This window comes from Xenopus tropicalis, chromosome 5 (genome assembly GCF_000004195.4).
Source record: "Xenopus tropicalis strain Nigerian chromosome 5, UCB_Xtro_10.0, whole genome shotgun sequence".
Taxonomy (NCBI): Eukaryota; Metazoa; Chordata; class Amphibia; order Anura; family Pipidae; genus Xenopus; species Xenopus tropicalis.
In genome coordinates, this window is record NC_030681.2 from 88,997,552 (window position 1) to 89,023,110 (window position 25,559).

The window sequence follows — 25,559 nt, forward strand, 5'->3', positions numbered from 1 at the left end:
CAACTATGAAGTGGGTAAAAGTTGGGTAAGAGGTATTACTTTAGTATACAGTTGGATTATTATACACAGCTATATAAAAGCTTATATTTTGTTTGAAAATATAAACGCAGGATTTAGTCTCATCAAAATCACGAACAAAGGGATTGAACAGATACATGGCTTGATGAGTCAAAGTAAATCTGTAATTCACAGTAACCAACATCTCTTGCTGTTTTGAGCTCTCAGCATCTAATGGATTTATTTTCTACCTAACAAACACAGGACTTACTTAGTTCCTTTCCAGCCCAGACAAATGGGAAGTAGAATTTACAATTAACTTTCAGTATGACACAGACATTGATATGTTAAGGCAATGTGCAGTTTGCTTTTACTTTTTTTGTTTGCAGCTTTAGCTATGCAAGTACTGGTTTTAATTGATGCTGTGGAAGTCAGATATCTTTGTCTTCTGTTTCGTGTTATGCTAGACCGCAGCCATATGAGTAAAGAGTAAAAGAGCAATAGAAAATGACTCAGGGCTGCCAAAAGAACTGCATATCCAAAGATTATCCAATCAGGTATGGGAACTTCTACTAACATCTGTGAGTTTTCTGAAAAGAAATGAAGCAATAATACTCTATTGGAAAACTTCTGTATTGGGTTAAAATATTTTAATGGGAAAAAATACATGAGTACTCAAAAATGTGAGTGTATTTAATTACTTGCTATGGGACTTGACAAAAATCCGAAACCTCCTGCCAGATTCAACTACATGTTGTTTTTCTTTACTATTTATGTGCAATGCTACTGGTCAATCCTTCAGCACACTTCCACACAGACAGCCATGTTGCTCTATTAGGGTTGGCAGAATAGGATGGCAGTTTTTGACTGCCTCTTTTGGTACAAGATACTTTTGTTGGGTTCTTTTGATCTCAGTGCATGAAACATTTTTCATGTGAAGATATGAAGTAAGTCAGCAGTGTTTTAAGAACAAAATTCTAAAATAAAAAGATCTTACAAAATCTGACACATTAAAAAAGTAATATAATAGGGTTCATTGAAATCAGCAAGCACAGTGGGCAACTTGTACTTTTCCCCACTGCCATTTGCATTTAAAACCACTTTATTAAAGGTGCTTGCATCAAAATGTGATCTTTGCACTTTCATATAGTTGCACTTGGCACCACTCAGTCCTTCCTGCCTTCTGCAGCAAATTGGGTGCTGCTGTGCCTATTGACACAGGGAACCATGGAGCTACTGCTACCTCCTGACTAGATGGTTGCTCCAGGGTTCCCCTCAAGCCCTGCACAGCAAGCTTGTGGCTAAAGTATGATTGAAGAAAAAAGCTGGCACAGCAGGTCTTCATGCGGGATTAACCCTGCATGTTCATTTTAAAAAATGTGAAGTTTTGGGGACACGTCCATCATGTGACACATTCAAGGGTGTCACATTTTTTAAATAAAAATGCAGGGTTAATCCCGCATGAAGACCTGTTGTGCTGGCTTTTTTCTTCAATATACTGAATGTTAGGGGGTGCCATTCCCTCACACCATGGACCAGGTTTCATAAAAAGGAGAGGCCAGGAGTGCTAGTGATCTTTTCAATTGAATATAGAGTGCATGTCACTTGCATGCCGAACACTGAAAATGATGCCAGACAGACTTCTAAAATGTCCGTTGCAAATGTGTCCATCACGGCAGTTGTGTCCATTTTGATGAATCATGTCAGGCGTAGCACAACTGTGTCAGACGCAATGCCTGCTTACGTCCACGATCACACTTGCATTCTGGGAAGAACTGCTGCATTGTGGGAAAAAACATGGCTGCGCTCTAAATTGCACATTGTTCACTGCGTCTGTGGAAGTAAATGATCCCTCATAACCTGCATAGATTATTCCGATCTATAAACGCTTAAGCAGCTTCTCAGCAGGCAGAATTTAAGAAAGCATATCAGATTGTACCTGATACAGGATCAAATACCTGATGCTCAAAAATGTTTTTTCTCAACAGCAGTTGTAATATAAAAACTGCTAATTTAGAAGTGACATTTCTTATGCTGGCTACAGAGGGTCCAATATTGGCTGCTAACTCTGTCCCTCCAGATGAAGCCAGTAGCTTATTGACATGTGTATGGGGCACATTTCAACAGCCTCAGCAACTGATATCTGACTGGGCTGGGTTTCTTAACCATCACTGCTTAGATTCTCATTTCTTAGGATACTGTATGTAGTGATGTATAATACATGATGTCGTGACAAAAAAGTTAAATAAAACTTTTTTTTTTTTTGTTGTTCTATTGGTAACACCTCTTTTTCTTTCAGCATCTTTGGTTATAGTGTGTTGACTCACCAAACTGTGTGTTTTATACTATAACTATATTTATATATAGTATATATAATATATATATTTTAACTATATAAATTTAAGACTAAAATATATTTAGCTATCCTTCCTTCAAAACTATTTACACTATTTACATTGTATTCTGTGGGATTAACTTAAAAAAAACATGTCTATTGAAATTTAATAAAAAGGGTACAGTAGCCTTTTTGGCCAATACTTGCTTCTGGCTATAAGTGATCAATTAAATTTACAACATGCTGGTAGTTCTGCCACCTGAAATTCCTTTTTACAAACGTAAAACCATATTTAAAAAACTTTGGCCATTAGTCTTTGTGTTCAGATATTTATCAACCCCTACTCTGTGGCTCAGAGGTCCCTTGAAAGTCCACAGGATTACATTTACTTTACTGAATTGGCTTTTTTTAAGGGGGGGTGACTAGTGATATTGACATTCTATGTCAACTCTCACAATTTCATCTGTTAATACAGCAGAAAACAAGTCTATTTTTCCTTATATATCTTCTTCTTAGTAACAGTACCAATATTTATCCCCATTTCCAACAAATGAAGTGAGAAAATACACCGCATTAACTTCTACTACTTGAGAAGCAGTTAGAGAAAGGTTAATAAGATATAAAGTATATACATTTTTAGGCTTTTAAAAACATTACGCTTGGCTAAGATGTACTGACGTATTTGTACATGACATTTGATTTTCCGTTCTTTGGAGCCCCAGAGTAAACATTCATGACCTTATTCATAGGCATTTTAGTTGCTGGGTCAGTTTAACCCTTGAAGTATATACAGAACAGAGAAATTCACAACACATAACAAGTACTGATCACATTATTAGTGGCTGTATTTTGTGAAATGCACGTCATGGACTTTTTAACCACAGCTAATTTACTGTGAGTTTTAATATTTATTTATATTTTATATCTGAATGGTAAACTAACACTAAAATATACTGTTACATTTTGTTCTGAAGCACTGCTGCTGAAAAACAATATTGTAGGATATGAATAGGCCATTATCTCCATATGCGGATGCTTGGAAGTGTGCCAACGTCTTTAAGTAAGTTAATTTTTGGGTTGCAATTTACTCAGTGAAACACTATAGTCTTTGAACAGCTAATGTTTAACCTGCTCTATTACACTCCAAAGCACAAAAGGGCACATTCTGAGTGATGTAAATGTTTCATTATTCCTAAAAGGTTTTTTCACTACTGGTTTATTAAGCTAACAATGTGCAAACAAACAATAAAATAAAGCAGTTCAGTGGAAATCTTAGTAAATAAAACTTAAAGGCAATCAGTCATCATTAGGAAAAAGTTGCTTTCATCATTGCGAGTAAAAATGTGAAATGCTCTAAAAATACAATTGGAGGATATATAATATAGGGGCATGTGAAAAACTGGCCAAAGCCAAAACTTTGTACAGTTTGCAGTACCAAAGGGTCTATGCAGAATATGGTAATTCATTAATTTCCCTTTGCCATTGATTGATTCACCCTTTCAGGCCAAGTTGTCAGGGTACTAGAAACTCAAGAGTGGACAATTTTTTGCTGTAAATCATAGGAATCTATAGCATTTATAGAGGTTACCAATAGTGTTTATTTGCTTTTAGTATCTAAAGAAAGCATGGATATCTTTATTGTTATTGTTATTATTTTGAAATCATGCTGTAAATTTAGCTGTTTGTACAGCTTCATTTACTTTGACCAGCAATACTCTGCATTGCACATTGGACAGCTCTGATGGATTTTAGGCAGCCCTTTCCTTCACTGCCTGTACCTGCTGGTGCTCCCAGATTTTTTCACAATGACACAAAGGTTATAAACAATGTGTAGAGGGTGGAAGTAGATAATCCTATGTTCTTTCCCCTGGCTGCCCCTCATGAATACAGCACTGCTGAATGCTAGTCCTGACAGGCACTGATAGGGGGGCTGGGTGCAGGATGCAAAAAAACAATATGGCTTGCACCTGTTTTTTGTCATGCCAGACGAGGCGTAGGGCGGATATTTTCGGGCAAGTGGAAAAGCGCTTGTTGAAAATACCGCCCTACGACGCCTACATGTGCCTGCACCTGAATGATTGGAATACGCTCGGGTGCAGACACATGTAGCCGAAATACGCATAAAAACGCAAGACTTTCTCTCACATTTTTAGGCGTATTTTGGCTACGCATAAAAACGCAAAAGTCTTGTGTTTTTATCCGCCCTACGCCTCGTCTGCCATCAGCCTAAAAGAAAGCACACGCCACAACAATGAGTTGAACAGAATATACCAGAGCTTCCTGCATAACTGGTTTCGGTAATTATGATTTCCTTATTTCTGAATGTATAATAAAATCCTTTGGGGTGGCTCATGCAGACTACACACTCTTTATTAGCTCAGGCTTATTTGCGAAAGGGTGAATGTTTCTTTTACACACAGGTGAACAATGGCATTTTTTCACCAGGTGAAATTTCTTCAGGGCAAAACTTTTTTGTCCATTTATCAAGAAATATTTGCCAATTTATCAAGAGTGCAAATTGAATTTTTAGCAGGTTCAAGCTGGTGAACTACCATTATAAAGATTATGGATGCACCGAATCTCTTTGTAACATAAACACAGAAGTTAAAAAATGTTTCATTGCACGCTTTGTGCACTTTTGTCTTTCACCCTTCTTTATCTTAATTTGCATACGCAAATAAGGATTTGATTCGATATTTGGCCAATCTTTCACAAAGGATTTGGGTTTTGGCCGCATCCTAAAATAGTGTATTTGGTGCATACCTAAAGAAGATACAGCAGACACTTTCGCTTCTCATAAACCATGTTATATCCTCCATGCTAAAATCCCACATACGTTCTTTCTTTATGGTGTTGTTTCCTACTACAACTGTATGGGGAAAATGCTCTCAAGAAAATTTATGGCAACAACATTTTGGCACCTTATGCTTACAGTGGTGTAATTATGATTTTAAATAACTATGTCATATTGATTAGAATAGAAATTCACAAGAAGAAAATTTCCACTTTTTATATCAACTTATAACTGATTATGATGATTTTCTCAATTCCTCATTTTGTAACCGTTACAATGAGACTTCCACATAAAGCAACTGTAGAGTATTTAGGTACAAATAAATATATAGGATTTGGGATATCTTTATGCTACACATTGATACCACACACTAGGGCACATTCATCAAAGTACAAATTTGAATCCTGAAATGGGAAAAATTCGGATTAGATACAATAGTTTCTGTTGATCGCAAATATCAGAAAAAATCGGAATAGTCGCGATAATATCGTATTGGTGGTCCGAAAGTCACAAAATTTTTGTATCGAACGATCATAAACAGCGGGAAAACCTTTCTGACTTTCATACTTCTGTGAATGATTTTGAAAGCCTCCCATAGGACTCAATGGCACTCTGCAGCTCCAACCTGGCCAAAGGAAAGTCACGATACCGAAGCTTTAATGAATCTGAAACTTTGGTACTCTGCGTGGCAATACGATTTTGTCACGTAATTTTTGATGCACAGTACGAAAAAGTCACGCAAATTTTTTTCTTTTTTAATTTCTTCTTTCCGTCCCCTTATTACTTTGCACCCTTATCTTGCCAATCTCACTGACATTTTTAACAAACAATAATAATTGAAACATATAATACAATCAAGTTTCTTGGTGATGACATGCCTGGATTTCAAATCATGATGATATAACATCTTCTTTACAAACACACCTCAAAACAAAAATATCAATTTTAGAAAAAACTCATCTAATTATATTTCACATGTAAGTAATTACCATTACAGTTGTTTACATCATTGGGGGTGTGTTATAATGTCAGAGATAGAAGAGGACCTGAATAGAAAGATGTTATAAAAATTAGCAATAACAATAAAATTGAAGCCTTGCAGAGCAACAGTCTTTTGGGTGCTGTGGTGACCCCCATTTGAAAGATGAAAAAAGTCTAAAGAGGAAGGCAAATTATTCAAACTATATTAAATAAATGACAATCAATTAAAAAATTGCTTAGAATAGGCCATTCTATAACATATTAAATGTTAACTTAAATGTGAACAACCCTTTAACAGACCAATTTCCTTTATCATAGTTTAACAATAGATTTTAACTGTCCTTTAAATTAGGTATTTTGTATTTAATAGGTTCTTATTAACAGCTTATTATGTAGTCACATTGCTTAGCTTACTTACAGTGTGATAAGGCAGCGTTTCTTAGGGGGTTGTTTCTTGATGGTTTATGAGTACAGATCTACTCTATAAAATCGGAATCACAGTGCTACAATATATTCCCTCTCTATATAAAGGCCTTTCATGCCACTTTAAGTCACCACAGGAGTCCTTGGATTACTGCCGATGAAAAAGTGTACTGTCACCAACTCTGTGGTTTCTTTATTATGACTTTGTACATTCAGCTGGTAAGCATTAAAAACAATAAGCTATCATATAACAGGCACTACATACTAGATATTTTAAAACACACAGTGCACCATTCATTGGCCTCTTTAAGCTGCCAACAAAATGGGCCCTTAACCAATGGATTACAGACTGCATATAATGTGAAAACTATGTTGATATTATACTGCAAACTAGGGGCAGGCATCAGAGGCAAGTGTCTAGGGTATAAACATTTTGGGAAAATGTGGGGGGGCACAATTACATGCAACGTTTATTTAAGTTTTATTGTCCAAATCTGATATAAGTTGGTCTATCTATGCAATTGACAGATAGCAGGTAATGGTGAGGTTGAACCATGGGCATGGTGCACAGATTGCAATCCTTGCTGTGGGTGCCAAAGCTTCTGGGCCTGGCTCTGATTATACTATAGGATTTCTACTTTAGAGACTTGAAGCACCATCACAGAACAAAATATCTATCTTATTGTGTGTGTGTGTATGTGTGTGTGTGTATATAAGCATTTTTTCTGGTATTTTGTGATTTTCATTTTTTAAAGTGGTATTACTGCAATGTCTAGTTAACGTGCTTATGATGCACTTCTGCAGTGATCTTACTGGCATGTATGGGTATAGAAGGACAGACTGGAGATTACACGTTGCAGGTCGAGTTGACTGGAAACAGTTAAGGGAATGGAATTTAAGGGAACAAGAGACAAGGGAGGGAATGGAACTGAAGGAATGGAGACATAAGAGAAAAAGGAAGCAAAGGGAAATTGGATGAGGGAAAATGGATGGAAACAGAGAGGTGGTAAAGAAAGCAAAGGGAATGGAGACAGGGACATAACCTCAGGGGCTCCTCCACCAACCACACACAGTGCACACCTCAGAGTTTGCAAGCACCCACAACAGCACAAAATGAATAATGAACCCCTTTAGTAAAATTTATAAAAATACTAGAAGTAACCTTGGAGTATGTGACCTATATAAAAACACTAGGCCTTTGGTGACTTCTAATACTGTTAAAAATTACAGTAGAGGGTGCATAATATATATCAAATCAACAGTTTGGCCCCTCTTCTGTAGCCTAAACTGTAAATTATATTCTTTCAATACACAAAAGCCATGAATATCCTGTAAATGATACCCTTATAAACAGAGTACCGTGGCCTGTGTAGTCATGGGACTATTCGTTGACTAATAAAATCCTTATGTTCTATAACAGGGGGTGCAATATTTACAATATAAATCCGGCATTTTAACATCAGAAACAAATTTAAGGGAGCAGCAGTGTAAAAGTAAAAGGGCAATAAAAAGGCAGCATTCTCTCCCTAATATTGTACCTGAGGCTGTAACCCTTGACATCAACTAACGTAAAAATTAGGAAACAGCAAATTTGTGTTTTCACAAGGCAAGTCATAATTACACTATATTTTATTTTCTAAGCCCTTTTCCTATCTGGAAAGTGTGGGAAAACGCACTGTTAGGCAAGTGTTTTTCCAGTTTTTACATTAAAGAAACGTAGATACTTCGTCACTAGCATGAAAGAATAATATTCCCCGTACTAAAATTAAAAAGGCTATTAAAAGTCACTTCAGGATTCCATGACCTTCTATAACCTTATATGGTCACGGGACTCAATGGTGACTTCTAATAGACTTTTAATAGCAAATATGTATCAGTGTGTAGCTTTTACGTCATGCTACAGGCCCTTTGTCAAGTCAAACAAATTCATCCAACGTGTCACATAACTGACCCCTGCCATCTATCCTCAAGAAATCTATCCGCTAAACTCTATCTAACAGTTACATTTACAGCTACAAATGAAAATGCTTAAAACAAATATAAAATATAATCTCTGTTCAAATCTAGTGGTGAACATATTTCAATGTATTTCTACCTCTGTAAATGTATATCTTGATCACCACCTCTTTTTAGTGGAGGGAAAGTTACTAATTCCATAAATTTTAATGTATCAGAAGCATGCTCTTTTTTTTACAAAATATTTTGATACTGGCAAGTGCAACTTACTTAAACTGATAAAAAAAGTTATATTATGAATTGCAAGATTTTACCATCTGTGATGTCTCACCCACATAGATGAGAGCGGATTGGCACATTTATCGCAAATTTGAAATGTTAGTAACCCTAAAATTGCACCTGTGAGGAGCAAAGTGCAGCGTCAGGATACCCCGTTGTGTACTGCACCTCCTGGTACTCCCTAACTTGCATACCTGAATCATGAGCAAGCTAGGGAACAGACAGGGGATGCCTACGCGCCTTACCCCCACCAGCCCCTGGGCTAGCACCTGGCCACACTGCATTCTGCAGTTTAATTCATTATAACCCAGAAAACCACTATAGTGTGTATATCTGAACTTTTGATGTGCCACGTTAAAACACTACCTTTCCAAAAAATCACCAATGTAACCTCTTTGAGACAGAGTTCAAAATGCAGTAAAATCAGGGGCTACAGGCATGAACTAAACATAGTGTGTCCCAAGGTAGAAAGAGCAAGTAAATAACACTTTATAGTGAACAGTAAACTTTGCTACGGCTGTTCATCTTCTTTGTACTCCATTTAGCATCCTTACTTCAATGCTTGTGCCTGGCATGTGCTTTTTGCATGTATTGCTCTCCAAAGGCCTGTATTCATCTATTTCTATATAAAGAGACAAATTATTTCTAAATTGTCTGACATGGGGGAATTTAGAACAGGTGTAAATTTACCTCCTCAGCAGTAAACCATAGCAACACAGTTTTAATTTCATTAGTCTGCAGTTAACCATTCAAAATTAATTGCGAATTGATGCTATTTGTACCTTCTCTGGGGTAAAATATACCTGTTTATTTTGTTGGACAGTAATTCCCAGCATGATTTAAATACAAATTACATGTAGGAGTGTTCTGGCGGGATTATAGGCCAACAGCATCTGGGGAGCCAGGCATTAAAAAACACAGCCATGAAAGTATGCCAGTAGAGGAACTGCTTTGTATAAAAACAAATTGGCATTAAAGAAATAGAAGAAAGAGTGTATCTTTAAGACAAATAGAGCAAAAGCGTTCTTTTTTTCAAAAGCTTTTAGTCTATAGTGTACAACTGCAGAAGACTATAAGTCATGCTCCACTACTATGTTATGAAAGGTTGATCTAAAATTTAAGAGATACAGATCAGTGTAATGATTTTCAGAATTTAATTACATTAATGTCTTTGCAGTGCTGCTAGATCTGTGTCTGAAACACAAGTAGCAGTTTACCAGCATGAAGAGAACAGTAAGGTAAATATACCATATACCAATATAATTTTTATATATTTTTTTTTTTAGATTTTATTACTTTTATTTTTTTTATCCAATGACAGGGCACTTTTTTTCTCTAAAGCAAACAAATTAATCTGGCAGGCCCTAAATTACTTTTCAGTTTCATAAAGTCACATTAAAAAGACTAAATTTGAGTTTCAGTGCTTTGAAATAAAAATATAACAACTAAATTGCAGTGCTGGATTTTAAATGCAGTTAAAGTGGACCTGTCACCCAGACATAAAAAGTCGTATTATAAAAGTCCTTTTCAAATTAAACATGAAACCCAAACTAATTTTTTTATTAAACATCCATACCCATTATAAAAGCATTTAAAAATCCCAGCTGTCAATCACATATTGCCTCTAAGGCATAGAGGTGGGGCAGACAGTTACTTTAACTTTGAATTCAGAACTTCTTATATGTTGCTGCTCTCCTCACATTCCCCCTCCTTCCTCTCCATCTAATTTTGTAACCAGTGCATGGATATGGACATCAGGTCCCCCATACTGGCACAGAAACAAGATTTTGGCAAGATACAAAGCTTGCCTTAATAAGAGTGCCCACAAAAGGCGACTGCCTTCTTGCTGCAATTGTGAATTCCAAGGCTAAAGAAAATAAGATTAAAATAATTTTTACAGTGTATGTGAAGTTTATTTTACTTGAGAAACACAATAGAAAACAATTTGGAATTATTTCTTAGGGTGACAGGTTCTCTTAAAGAGAATGCTGGTAAAAGGACTAAACACTTTTGCAAGGCATCTAGCAAACTTAATCAGCTAAAACATTTGTCCAAAACCCCCCACAAAGTACAACATTAACTCTTTATAGCAAAAGAGAAACCAATCTGTGAAAGTATTTTACAAAATAATTATTTTGCTCAAACCTACAATCCAACCTACAAATAAGCTTTTTGATTGCATATTACTGGAAGACTTATCACTGCAGTAGAACAGTTCTGATGGAAAAAAAACTGAGTGACTCCAGAGAAATCCTGGAGTGTTTACATGTGTAACACAATTAAAAGAAAATGGTACACTGCTGGCTACAATTGTTGTGCTTAATATCTGCAGAAAATAATATTTTTAAAGGCAAACTAAGCTCTGGCAATCCTTCTTTCTTTTTCTGTATAAATAATGGCTTCTTACTGTTTATAGCAGCTGGTCAACTTCAGAATGTAGGTTAGACCGAGCGCTGGCACAAGGGTGTTTCTAGCAGCTGGTCAACGCTACAGCGTGGGTTATACCGTGCGCTGGCAATTTCTTTCTGTATTTATTTAGTATGCATACCTTTTAGACAGATGGCACATAGGGCTGAGACTTTTAATAGTACCAATGGATGCCATAGGCCTCAGATTGAGCAATGTTTGCTCTCTAGGCAGAATATCATTTTTCAAGACTGTTAGACAGCAGTGAAATCGCTGCAGGAGAGACCTGGGAGATGCTGGGAAGTGAAAACTAAGTTTTCATGCCTTGCTGCACAGCAACAATGCAAACTAAATTTGAGCACTAGGGTACATGGCGATGGGGAGCCGGGGGGGCAAAGTTTAAAAGTTGGTTGGTAGAAGGCTATTTAACCCCAGATGGCCCCTGCTCTGCCCTATACAGCTCATGGCAGGAGTTATTACCCCCATATATAGCTCCATGGCAAGCCGTGCTGGTCCAACCATCAATTCCCCCCCACAACCTACTGGTGGCAGCAGTACAACGGGCATATGTTGACGGCCGAAAAACCGCTGGGGCTTGCACAATCGACCCTGCCACCCCCCTCTGGGGCAATAAAGTGTTGGGCAACCTGGCAGGATCCCCCCCCCCAGGCAGTGATTAGAGGCAGGCCTCACCTCCATTCAGGATGTGTGGGACATGGGGGTGACAGCCCCATTCGCATTCTTAAGGCAGCATCGCTCCCTTCCAGCTTCCCAATGGTTACTGTATCACAGGGTGCATACCACCCTTAACTGCCTGCACAAAAGGTCCCTTCTGGCCACCCTTGAAGACCCACTTCTATCACTTATAAGATCGGGCCATAAAAAGTGTAAGATCTCTATCCTATATAAATACATTATGGATGCGAGGCAAAAACGGACTACCATGAAATGCAGGGAATCCTGGGAGAAGGACCTAGGTCCCATATTAGATGATCAATGGAAGGATGTACTGGCCTCCCCAAAAACTGTGTCCATTAACTGTAGGCACGAGATGTTGCAGCTTTACCTTATCCACCGGGCCTACTACACCCCCGCGAAACTGCATAAAATTTACCCGGAGTCGTCCCCGCTATGCCTTAGGTGTCAGGCGGAGACTGGAACCCTCTTGCATACTCTCTGGTCCTGCCCAATGCTAACTACCTACTGGGCGTCGATCCTTACTAAGCTAAATGCGGTGACAGACTCAGATATCACCCTGTCCCCAAAAGTATGCATCCATGGCATAACCTCCAGCCTAGAGCTAAACCAAGGTCTAAAAACTCTCATAACTAAGGCGTATTTACAGGCCCGTAGACAACTAACCCTGAACTGGAAAGGGCAGACAGCCCCATCCTATGACTCATGGCTGAATGCCATGAATGAGGTATGTTTGCAAGAAAAGCATTCTCTACGCAGGAAAGGGAAAAGGGTCACCTATACCAACATTTGGGGGAGCTGGGAAGCACACACCGTCCGGCAAAGCTAAATAAAACTCAGGTGTAACCGAGCTGACCCACAGGGAACCAGGGTAACCCAAGTACTCCCTACTGTGGAAACCCATTAGGATACCCCATGAACTAGAGGGAACGACTAATCTCTACACCGTTGTATCTAAGGCGAGTGCTACTTGGATAAACTAATTGTCTTTATCTCACGAATGTGTAAATGTAAGCTGAACCGTGATGTAACATATGCTTGATACCTCACCTGTATTAATGCCAATGCTTTGTTTTCAATAAAAACTTGTTGGAATAAAAAAAAGAAGGCTATTTAAATCCAGTAGTATAGGAGACCATGGACATCTGCACTGGGTGTTATTTAATTTAGAGGATCATGAGCAAAATTGTCTGTGAGCTTTAACATTTCTCATCTGTGCTGGTTTCCTAACTACTGGAAATGTACGAAAGGAGTTAACATGCTACATTTGTTCTTAATCTGATTTTAGCCAGCATTAATGTTGCCACAAACTGGTGCTTTGTTTGAGCCCCATACTATAATAACCCCTACACTAAGGGGCACATTCATGAAAACATGAGTTCGAATCCCGAATGGGAGAAATTCGGATTGGATCCGATAATTTCTTAAGATCACAAATATCACGAATATGCTTACGAAAAAATCGCATTAGTCACGATAATACCGTATTGGTGATCCGAAAGTCACAAAATTTTCGTACCGAATGATCGGAAAATGCAGGCAAACCTTTCCGACTTTGATCCTTCTGTGCATGATTGCATGATTTTGGAAGCCTCCCTTAGGAATCAATGGCACTGTGCAGCTCCAACCTGGCCCAAGGAAAGTCACGATAACGAAGCTTGAATGAATCCGAAACTTTCGTACTCGGTGCGACAATATGATTTTGTCGCACAAGATGAAAAAGTCGCCGAAGATACGCTCGGAGTGTTCGTGGATTAGTAAATCTCCCCCTAAGTATCCATTGGCACACCTTTGTATTCATGTAAATCAATGATTGTGGACTGTTTTGTCTCATACCTAATTAAAGGCAAGCTCCACAAATATTATATGTTGAGCTGTTTATAAAAAAAATAAGCAGAAAATAACATGACTGTTTCAACTCCTACCCTACATGTTAAAGCTATATATGTATATTACAAATTTTCTATCAGCAATATAAGTATAACTCATGCTTTACTGCCTAGATAATGAAAAAAAATGCTCAATAATGCTCACAAAAATTGTATATTATCCTTTAAATGCAGAATGATTACAATCTACACTGCTTTGCATTAAATGAAATCATTTAAATAACCCTTTTTATGTTACAAATGTAAAAATACTGAAAAGTCACAACATTTATATTGATTTTTGTCTCATCCTTGTTGTATCTGCTACGCAGTGAAAATCCTATTTCAACACCCACATCTACACAATATCACCTTGCATCTTAATACCCTGTTTGTATTGTGGGTAGGCATGGCTTAAGTAAATGCAGACAGGGCTTGTGAAATGCTTAGTGAAGTATCCTGCCTGCCTTTTTTTTTATCCTGTCTGATCTTTTCTGTATTTAATAGCAGCAGAGAAACTGGATAATCCCAGAGCTGCTCAGACACCAAGGCTGCATGTGTGCCTCTTTCTTTCAAAAACAAATATAGACCCAAATGCCTACTTGAGCTGCTTTTCTAGTGAAACATCTGTGAAAGAGGAGGAATAGCTCATTCATAAATTTCTTAGAATATCTCTTCCTCGATTTCAGTTAACTCCTGAAAGGTACAGCATCCCAAATTAACACAGAAGAGGGTCTGTGCGGGAAACCCACCCCGCCATCTGGCTGTTTTGCATGAAATGGTTGACAGGGGGCACTCTTGTCACACTGCTGAATGCAATGCACCCCAGGGCAAGAAGCCAGATAGATTTCATGCTATAGCTTGGCTCTGTCAGAACCGTGCAAGGGGGACTGCAAATGATCATCCATAATTAATGATCTATTCCCTTTCCGGAGATTAAAGTGATAAGACACCAGCTTTCTACGCAAGCAAATTGGAGAACTGTGAACTTTAACAAAAGTGCCAAAAAGTCAGGCACAGGGTAAGTGCAAGGTGCTATTGTGCCCGCATGTACATCTGGGCAGTATTTTGGCAGGCAACCAAGTTTAGTGAGCAGTAAACCTATGCAAAACACATACAGACAACCTGTTCCTCCTTTACATATTGGAAGCTTTAGCAGGTCAAAGGAAACATGACACTTCTCACTTGTCAGCAGCCAGGGCCGGAGCTACAGCAAAGGGGCCCCTGGTACGGAAGGAAATCTGGGGTGGATGTTCCATAAATCATGGCTCTCCAATCTGCAGCAGCTGTTGTTGAACTATACCCTACAACCCCGCCAGTCTTCGGCTAACAACGGGATGCCTGGGGTGGGGAAGATTGCAGGTTTCAGTATATACTGAATTTATAAATGAAATGACTGTACAATAATAATACATCCATCGTAACTATATCGAACCCACCCCCCGCAAAAAGGAAAGCACTGGGAACTCCGCAGCGTCCGGATACAGGCATTCTTTCTATACTACCCTAACACCGTTTCTGTCATATACATTAGTCAGGTTAAATCATGGCCCCTGTTTATAGCTCTAATAAAACAAACGCTCCCACGAACCCACCGCTCCATTGCCTACGCACAGGGAAGAAAGCGAGTGACTCCGACCCCAGTCCCTTCTGGATCGCTCTCGCCTGTCACGGCTTGTGAGTCACATTTGCGTAATCGCATTCTGATTGGACGCCGCTGATTGCCAATCACTTTTTTTCTGGAATATCCCCGAGTGCGCTGGAAAGTTGCAGGCGTCTACCCGATGTTATAACTAAAATATGGGAGAAGCTCTGGGTACAAAGCACCGGCCCAAGAAGGGTCGCCCCTATTTTCCTGAATGAGTGGGAGACGGGGGTTGGCGCTCTTGGGCGAGGAAAGAAAGACGACACAGACTTCCATGCCTGCACTAATTCCCTTAGCCTGCAGTAACTCAGCTGTTGAGCTACAAATACCCAAGGGGCGCCAAGCAGCACCTAAGTGTAGTAAAATAAGAGCTGGTAACCCACGAAGCACGGCACCACTATCATGCTATGCGTTCGCTCAATTTTCCTATAGCCAATACCTAAAATGTTTTTCTGCCCTGTAGCCACGCTGCGCCGCAGTGTTTTACTCGAAGCCAGCAGCCTAAAATGTTTCATAGCAGCTCTGACTACAGCTCCCGGCCTCCCTCCATCGCTTGCGGGTTGCCGTTCCACACAAGCTGACTTTAGGCGCTACGAGCTGGAAAACCAGTCTGCGAAGGAGAGCTGTCCGGGCACACAACTCCGCTGAAAGGCGGGGCGTGTATGAGGGGGCGGGGCCGGGTGACTCACTCACAGACACAGAGCTCCTGTCTATAAAATAGAGAGAGGCAAAAAAGCGCAGGCAGAGTTGGTGATATAGTGTAATAGAGCGGAGCTGCAGAAGGAGCGTTCTGTACATGGCATTGGGAGTAGGAAGTAACGCTAAGGAAAGACGTTGCGCAGCTGTTTGATCCCAGCATAATACTGTGGCTTTAGGAGCTATTTCTATCCCCGGTTTAGAGAGACCCACTTGGCCACAAACTGCCTCTCTGCGATTTAGGAAAGGAGGAAGGAACCATGGCAGATGATGAGCATTCCAACCCGAGCGGAATATGCACGGGCAGCTGCGACAGCGCCAACTGCAATGTTCTAAGCTGGGAACAAGTGCAGCGACTGGACGCTATCCTTACCGAAACTATTCCCATCCACGGCCGGGGTAACTTCCCTACCCTGGAGATGAAGCCCAGTCAGATCGTGAAGGTGGTGCGGAGCCGCCTGGAGGAGAAGGGGATTAGGGTCAGGGACGTTAGACTGAACGGTTCGGCGGCCAGTCATATTCTGCATGAGGATAGCGGCTTGGGCTATAAAGACCTAGACCTCATCTTCTGCACCGACCTCAGAGGGGAGGCCGAGTTCCAGACTGTCAAGGATGTGGTGCTGGACTGCTTGCTGGACTTCTTACCTGAAGGGGTTAACAAAGAGAAGATCACGCCCCTCACCCTCAAGGTATAAAAAGTATTTTGTGCAGACCCAGGCATCTTCTATCTGCGGGATCGGTGGGGGTTATATATTAAAGGGCAATATCCCCAGTTTCTAATTAGGATTTTACTTTCTTGCCTAAAAAAGCACATGTAATTCGCTTGTATTAGTTATTTATGTGAATTTAAATGGGTATAGTGAATTTAAATGGGTATACACTTTTTAGGAGGGACAGAGAGATTAAAAAGGGTGGAGGGGTTTGTCTTTACGTAAAGTCAGACTTAAAGCCATGTAATAAAGACATTACCAATGAAAACGTCGAATCTCTTTGGGTAGAAATTTCAGTAGGGCTGAAGGTCACAAAGAAAATGATCATTGGTGTATGTTATAAACCACCCCGTATAGATGAGGGGGATGAGGCCCAGCTATTGTTGCAAATGGAGGAGGCTTCAAAACTGGGTCAAGTTGTTGTTATGGGGGACTTTAATTATCCGGACATTGACTGGAGTAATGGGGTGGCTAAGTCAGAAAAAGCTAGTAGGTTTGTAAATATGCTAAATGACAACTTTTTATTTCAGGCAGTTCAAGAACCCACTAGGAATGACGCTATTTTGGACCTGGTGATTTCTAATAATAATGAACTTATCTCTAACATTTGTGTGGGTGAGCATTTGGGGAACAGTGATCACAACATGGTCTCCTTTGAGATAATGCTGCAGAGACAGCGCTATAAGGGAGTAACTAAAACACTCAATTTTAGACGTGCAGACTTTGCCAGTATAAGGGCATCTCTGCAATGTGTCAACTGGGAAAGGCTTTTCATGGGGTTAGACACAGAAGGAAAATGGAACATCTTTAAAACATTGCTTTGTAGGTATACGCAACAGTATATCCCCCTAGTAAGCAAGGAGAGGCATCGCAAAGCAAAACCTTTATGGCTGAATAAAAGTGTTATTGTCGAGGTTGGTAAGAAAAAACGTGCTTTTAGGGCATTCAAGTTAGCTGGGACAGCAGAAACTTTCATCAGGTACAAGGAAGCAAATAAAGCATGCAAAAAAGCTATCAGGCAAGCTAAAATAGAGATGGAAAGGGATATTGCTGCTAGGAGTAAAAAGAATCCAAAATTATTTTTTAATTATGTGAATAGTAAAAAAATGAAGCAAGAAGGGGTGGGAACTTTATTATCACGGGGGGGTACGTTGGTTGATGAAAACGGGGAAAAAGCTGAAATTTTGAACTCTTATTTTTCATCTGTCTATACATCTGAGGAGCCAGATAATGAAGGCTTCCCTTGTAATATGCCCAGTTCTAGTAATTTAGCTACTGACGCATGGGTCACTCGGGAGGAAATTCAAAAGAGACTTGAACATGTAAAGGTAAACAAAGGTCCAGGGCCGGATGGGATTCATCCCAGGGTATTAAATGAGCTGAGCGCTGTGATTGCCAAACCTCTTCACTTAATTTTTCAGGATTCATTGAGGTCTGGCATGGTGCCAAGAGACTGGCGGATTGCTAATGTGGTGCCGTTATTTAAAAAGGGATCCCGTTCTCAGCCTGAAAACTATAGGCCTGTTAGTCTGACATCAGTAGTAGGAAAACTTTTGGAAGGGGTAATAAGGGATAGGGTACTTGAATACATTGCAGTTCACAATACTATTAGTTTGTGCCAGCATGGTTTTATGCGTAACAGATCTTGCCAGACTAATTTAGTTGCCTTTTATGAGGAGGTGAGTAGGAACCTTGATGCTGGAATGGCAGTTGATGTCATCTACTTGGACTTTGCTAAAGCGTTTGATACAGTACCTCACAGAAGGTTAATGATCAAATTAAGGAATATTGGCCTAGAACATAATATTTGTAATTGGATAGAGAACTGGCTGAAGGATAGAGTACAAAGAGTGGTTGTAAATGGAACATTTTCTAATTGGACCAGTGTGGTTAGTGGAGTACCGCAGGGGTCAGTCCTTGGGCCTTTGCTGTTTAACTTGTTTATTAATGACCTGGAGGTGGGCATAGACAGTATTGTTTCTATTTTTGCTGATGACACTAAATTGTGCAAAACTATAAGTTCCATGCAGGATGCTGCCGCTTTGCAGAGCGATTTGACAAAATTAGATAACTGGGCAGCAAACTGGAAAATGAGGTTCAATGTTGATAAGTGCAAAGTTATGCACTTTGGTAGAAATAATATAAACGCAAACTATCTACTGAATGGTAGTGTGTTGGGGGTTTCCTTAATGGAGAAGGATCTAGGGGTTTTTGTTGATAACAAGTTGTCTAATTCCAGGCAGTGTCATTCTGTGGCTACTAAAGCAAATAAAGTGCTGTCTTGTATAAAAAAGGGCATTGACTCAAGGGATGAGAACATAATTTTGCCCCTTTATAGGTCCCTGGTAAGGCCTCACCTTGAGTATGCAGTGCAGTTTTGGGCTCCAGTCCTTAAGAAGGATATTAATGAGCTGGAGAGAGTGCAGAGACGTGCAACTAAACTGGTTAAGGGGATGGAAGATTTAAACTATGAGGTTAGACTGTCGAGGTTGGGGTTGTTTTCTCTGGAAAAGAGGCGCTTGCGAGGGGACATGATTACTCTGTACAAGTACATTAGAGGGGATTATAGGCAGTTGGGGGATGTTCTTTTTTCCCATAAAAACAATCAACGCACCAGAGGTCACCCCTTTAGATTAGAGGAACGGAGCTTCCATTTGAAGCAGCGTAGGTGGTTTTTCACGGTGAGGGCAGTGAGGTTATGGAATGCCCTTCCTAGTGATGTGGTAATGGCAGATTCTGTTAATGCCTTTAAGAGGGGCCTGGATGAGTTCTTGATCAATCAGAATATCCAAGGCTATTGTGATACTAATATCTACAGTTAGTACTAGTGGTTGTATTTATAGTTTATGTATGTGAGTATAGATTGGTAGGTGTGGGTTAGGTGTGCTGGGTTTACTTGGATGGGTTGAACTTGATGGACACAGGTCTTTTTTCAACCCTATGTAACTATTTATGGGAGCTGCCACACTGCTGCTGCGTCTTCTGAGGCAAAATGAAATCTTCACCATTGGCATTAAGGAAAGCAGTGCACCACCAAGCTGTCAGCCTGTCGCAGAAAGGGTAGAATGACTGCTAGGATTCACAATAAACTTGTAACCTAAGCATTCCTCAGGCTTGGCACTACTCTTGTTTTGTCTGACAATAAGCACCACTGCTGTCCTGTCCCAAAGCTTAGTGGTCACTATATAATGGTCACTTAACAAAAGAGCCCCAGAAAGAAATATGCCCTATGCGTGTCCTAATTGCTGTACGCCTGCTGTTTCTCATGCATCTGTTGCATTGTACCATCAGCTGGGGGGCTACAGTTTACATATACAGACGCCATATTTTCTCAGAGAAGAGTATAGCTTATAGAAGAGGGAGGGACATTTTCTTATAGTAAAATTATGGCTGAGGAAAAAAACTGCCTAAAATTAGTCATCATCTTTTGCCATAGCTTCATTGCACTCCTGCTATGCACTTTAATTAATCTGCATGCAGCCAGAGGGCCCTGTGGGATAGCACCTAAGCAAAGCTCTACTACACTAAAGAGGACTTTACCCTCTCAGTGCCAAGAAGGTCCGGGGCAACTTTTATAGTGCACAAGTTAAAAGGGTTTTTTAGGTTACTTATATTATTTAACCTGCAGTGATAGTGATTGTGGCTTTCTGTATTGAGAACACTTTAGTATTTGAAACATAGATTGTTTTTTTTTTCTATTATAAGACGTACAACTATACATATAAATAGATTTTGCTTCTTAAAGCCTTTACTTTCTGCTTTAACAACGTTAATGCTTCACAGTGCAGTGCTGTGGCTTTGTTTACCACAGGTTTTTTTTTTTAATTCCGGTGGTTTGCAGTTCATGTTAAGAAACAAGGATTGTTTATCTGTCTGGTTCTCACTTCACTTTTGTGATGGACTTGTTTTATATTTCACATTGCAGGAGGCCTATGTGCAGAAAATGGTAAAAGTCTGCAATGACTCTGATCGATGGAGTCTAATCTCCTTATCCAACAACCATGGCAAAAATGTGGAACTCAAGTTTATGGATTCTTTGCGAAGGCAATTTGAATTCAGCGTTGATTCGTTTCAGATTAAACTGGATTCTCTTCTGCTGTTTTATGAGTGTTCTCAGAACCCTATGACTGAAACTTTTCACCCAACCATTATTGGGGAGAGTGTCTATGGGGATTTCCAGGAAGCCTTTGATCACCTTTGTAACAAGATTATTGCCACCAGGAATCCTGAGGAGATCCGTGGAGGTGGCCTTCTCAAGTATTGCAACCTTTTAGTAAGGGGATTCAGGGCAGCTTCTGAAACAGAGATGAAGTCCCTGCAGAGGTACATGTGTTCTAGATTTTTCATTGACTTTTCAGACATTGGTGAGCAGCAAAGAAAGCTGGAGTCTTACTTGCAGAACCACTTTGTGGGATTAGAAGACCGCAAGTATGACTATCTCATGACTCTTCATGGTGTAGTCAATGAAAGCACAGTATGCTTGATGGGCCATGAAAGAAGGCAGACTTTGAGTCTAATCACCATGCTAGCAATCCGTGTCTTGGCTGAACAAAACATCATCCCTAATGTGGCTAATGTAACTTGCTACTATCAACCAGCCCCATATGTAGCAGATGCTAACTTCAGCAATTACTACATTGCCCAAGTTCAACCTGTTTTCACATGCCAACAACATACATACTCCACTTGGTTACCTTGTAATTAAGACAGAGTAAACGGTTATTAGGAGGAAAATGTTTCTTACACTTACAAAAAGGGGGAAACCGAGTTATTACAATGGGGTGCTATTTTGTGCAGTCATAATCTGCCCTAGGTTTGAATCTTTGTGAAGCTTGTGGTTCATGTGGTATACATGAGTGCAAGGCCTAAGCTAGAAGATTGTAATTGGGTTAAGCCCAAGAGCACAAGCAGCCTATTATGTTAGTGATCACCTCCCTTATTGCTTAAGGGATCAAATGGTGAACAAAAGTACAGGCTGGCAGTCCAGCTCTGTTAATATTTGAATTCAAAAAGGTTGATTAAGTTTCATGAAACTTATGCAAGGAAGTAAAAATTCTGACCGAAGGATTATTTTTGGATTTGAAACAAGTACCCTCTAAAAAACAAAGAATAACTGTTTGGTTGCAGGCAACCCCTATCCAGGGAGAATGGCACAGTTGCAAGAAATGATAAAACAAAATTGTGAATACATCATTCATATTTCATAGATGTGAATGTGAAAGAGTTTAGTGGTAGAAAAGAGATTGCTTGGACCAAAGATTTCTTAAAGATATATACCCTAGTCAACTGATAGAGAAGAGCATATGTGTGTACTTGTTACCTTACTGTATCAAAGTGCCTGTTGCCTTCATAAAATTAGGAAAATATTAGTTTTTTGATAACATCATTGACACATCTATTTTAGGTATACTAGGTAAGATAACATTTTACATTTGTGAAGCAGTGAAGTGAATGCCCTATTTTCCTTGGCAAATATTATATATAATATTATAAATATTATATATATTTATATAAAGAAGTTGCAGAGAGTAGATGTGTGATTAACATGGACACTCACAAGGATATATCAAATATGATTCAGCTAAATGTAGCATTTAGGAAGAGTTCATAAATACATGGGTTAGAACATTTGTACAGTACAAGCCCTGCAAATATTTCCTTGTCCACACCTGGCTATTATGTTTAATAAACCTTAAATGTTAAATCACCAGTGAAAAAGCAACCTAGATGAGTCATTTACTTATTTATGCAAATCAAACAAATGCAGTTGTCTAACCAGCTGTAGGTTTCACATTTTATTCTATCTGCCTTTGGATATAATTTAAGCACACTGATGTTGTGGCTATAAAACTAAACACAGTTATATAAATTAAAAAAAACCAAAAACTTTTGAAATCCAAGTTGCACCAGTAGAAATGAAAGTGGATCTGAACACAGTTAGGTTTCTTGTTGAATGCTCAATGTATTAGTGCAATGTTGGACCACTAGGGGTATTTAATTGAATTTAAACTTTGACTTGTGTGGCTATTTTCTTTCAGCATTTGTTGTCTTTATGAAATTACCAAATATTTTTACACTAGATGTTAAATCTGTGTTTACAGTGCTAGTACTGTACCTTCAGTTAATTCTTTTGCTATCTTTATCTTTGTTATAGCCAAGAAACTGTTTTAAAGCTGCATTAATGTTTTCCACTAATGTTCCACTTTTGGTGTGATTACATTTTTCTCATGTGTTTATTATGAAGATTTACTAGACTCCTGTCAACAAAACTCCATTGTCAGATTGCACACCAAAATGTAACAACCAAATGTACTGTTGTAGTGAACCCAGGGTGTAAAATAATGAAACTGTGTTTAGTCCTTTTTGCATATGTCGTTTAGTTTTGGCCTGCTGCATTAATCGGATGTGATGGGGCATACCTATAATTAGTTGGGTTGTATTGTTTCTGGACAAGGATTCAATTTAGAATTATTCAGACAGTTGTGCCAAGTACCCACTTGTAGTCACAAATGAAATGACACAACACCTAGACAGCTTTAAAGAAAGAATTTTGAACATGTGCAGTCTTCACTTTCATTTGCCTGTAAACTTTAATTATAAACATAGTATTCTGTTTGCATAAGCTCCAAACCCATTGATTGTCATAGGATTAACCAATACTTTATGTGTATTTAAGTGATATTTTAAGGCCTAATGGGGCTGCTTGCATTGCTTTTAGTTGGTGTAAAGATATTAAAATCATGATTCCTCACCTCCTGATAACAATATAGTGAGGTATAGTTTTATTAGGTGAAAAATAAACTTAGTATACTTCGTAATTTTGACATAATATTTCATGCATTTTTTGTCTCTGGTGAAATACTCAAAAGGATTCTAATTCCCAGAGCCCCCAAATCTGAGTCCCCCTCACCTCCCCACTCCCACATATTTAGATCAAATGTCTGCCTTCTTCTTTCTTGTATCTCTCAAGATTATTTTAGCAGGAACCTGATTTGTTTACTGTAGCACCATTCCTGTGAAATGTGCAGGATCTGTTAAAGCTATTGCACTGCCACTCTCTGTTTACATGGAAATTTCTGGCTTTTTCTGTGACTGCTCCTGTCTATTTTATGTTTGGTCAGTGGAGAGCCTTCCTTGATTAATTGTTAGGAGGAAAGGTTTGGTTCCCATGGCTCAGTCCTCAGACAGTAAATCATAATTGAGATGTGCTTGTCTAATTCTGAACAGTATCCATAGATATTCACAGGGCTTATGTGTTGAATTGAAAGGGATGGCTGGGGAAATAGGATCAGCTGGTGATGGGGTATAGCCAATCTTACCACAACTATTTGCATTGCATAAATAAATCATTTCTTAAATAAAGGTGTTGGATTATTCTTGCAAACTTAAATTGTATTTTTAGTAAATTATCCAAGCAGATTTTTCTCTGAAATACATATTTTACAATTTTCAATAGGATTGCAGCTGTCCTCCTTCTGGAATAGTCATAACAGCTGTGTATCATTTATATTTCATATGCTACAACTAACAAATATTTATATTTATAATTGCTAAAAACAAATTTTACATGCCATTCAGACGAGTAGTTATTGGACCTTACATGTCCATCATCTAACTCAGATAGAACTCTGAAACAGCAGAAAACAATGTCCCTTTTCAAATAAATGACTCTAAAGTCAGCTGTTGGATAGTTTGTGTGAAAGATGGATTTATTGCTAATCTGTGTTAAGATAAACCACCTAATACAAATGTGATGAAACATCAGATCTCTTTCAAGCCAAACCATTGTATGTTGCTGCACAAAAATGCAAGGAAGTTTAACTCTATGCAGATACAACAAAAACAAACACCAATGTCAGAATTTTATTTTTCTTTTTTTCTAAAATATTATTTTGCTTTATACACTGTTGCTTTACATAACATAGAATATTTTATTCAGAGCTTTAACTGATTCTTGTAAGATGCTTTTGTACATGAACTTTTATTATGCTGTTGTTTGACGGCTTTGCCAATGACAAAAAAAAAATATTTTCTTTAACATTTCATTGTAGAAAATGTCTTTTAGGTGATTCTGTAAAAGTGAAAAAATGGCTCTTATTTAGACATGTAGCAAGTCTTAAAGTGGCAAAATGACATGTGGGAAAACATATAGAAAATATATGTATTTCTAATCTGGTTGCTTACAAAATACGATTGTGTAGATTATTTGGAAAGGAATTTAAAAAAAAAAAAGCTTTTTGGGAGGCTGAATGCAGTTAGTCTCCCTCCTCTCATCATATAAACATTGCCTTCTCAGAGACTCTCTGTTGTAACAAACTGCTTCTTTGAAAAACATTGACCATAGATCGTCTAGAACAGGCAGGAAACCAGATGATACACATGCTGTTTGCATCCATGCTTGAGGAAAAAGGATTGTGAATTTTGTTTACAGCATCCAATATTTGGATATTTTTTGTAAATAAAAATGATATTTTTTCTATTCTCGTCTCCTTTCTTTTAATATTCAGTGTCTGTGCCTAACAAAATGTAAATGTTGTCTTTTTGTAATGTGCTACTGCCTAGTAGCAGAATTCTACATGGAATTTAAAGGGATAATTTACTAGGTGCAGTGTGCAAAGTGCAAAAAAGTCATGCAATCTGCCATGTGTTTTGCATTTTGCACTCTGCATGTAGTAGAATTGTTGCAGATCTCTGCACTGCTAAATAGAGAACAGCGACCTGGGTTCCTCCAATGAATACCATGGGGCACAGAAGCACCCCCTCCATACTCTGC

The 25,559-nt window shown here is 38.8% G+C and overlaps 1 protein-coding gene and 1 long non-coding RNA gene across 2 annotated transcripts; one reads left to right on the forward strand and one right to left on the reverse strand.

Moving 5' to 3' along the window:
• Positions 1-13,891: 13,891 nt before the first annotated feature.
• On the reverse strand, positions 13,892-15,956 carry LOC105947396. The gene is made up of 2 exons (XR_001924621.2): positions 15,820-15,956; positions 13,892-15,076 (listed from the first exon to the last, which is right to left on the reverse strand). It is a non-coding gene; the product is annotated as an uncharacterized LOC105947396 (long non-coding RNA).
• A 167-nt stretch (positions 15,957-16,123) lies between these two features.
• Positions 16,124-25,265, forward strand: tent5a (terminal nucleotidyltransferase 5A). The gene is made up of 2 exons (XM_002938458.5): positions 16,124-16,765; positions 20,712-25,265. Exons 1-2 carry the CDS (start codon positions 16,337-16,339, stop codon positions 21,489-21,491), a joined length of 1,209 nt encoding a protein of 402 aa, XP_002938504.1. The 5' UTR covers positions 16,124-16,336; the 3' UTR covers positions 21,492-25,265.
• Positions 25,266-25,559: the final 294 nt, after the last annotated feature.

What these genes read in the sequence shown, in the direction of transcription:
- tent5a (XM_002938458.5), top strand. Translation starts at nt 16,337, where the DNA reads ATGGCAGATGATGAGCATTCCAACCCGAGCGGAATATGCACGGGCAGC. An exon ending in TCACGCCCCTCACCCTCAAG is followed by an intron (nt 16,766 to 20,711) that starts GTATAAAAAGTA and finishes TTCACATTGCAG; the next exon opens with GAGGCCTATGTGCAGAAAAT.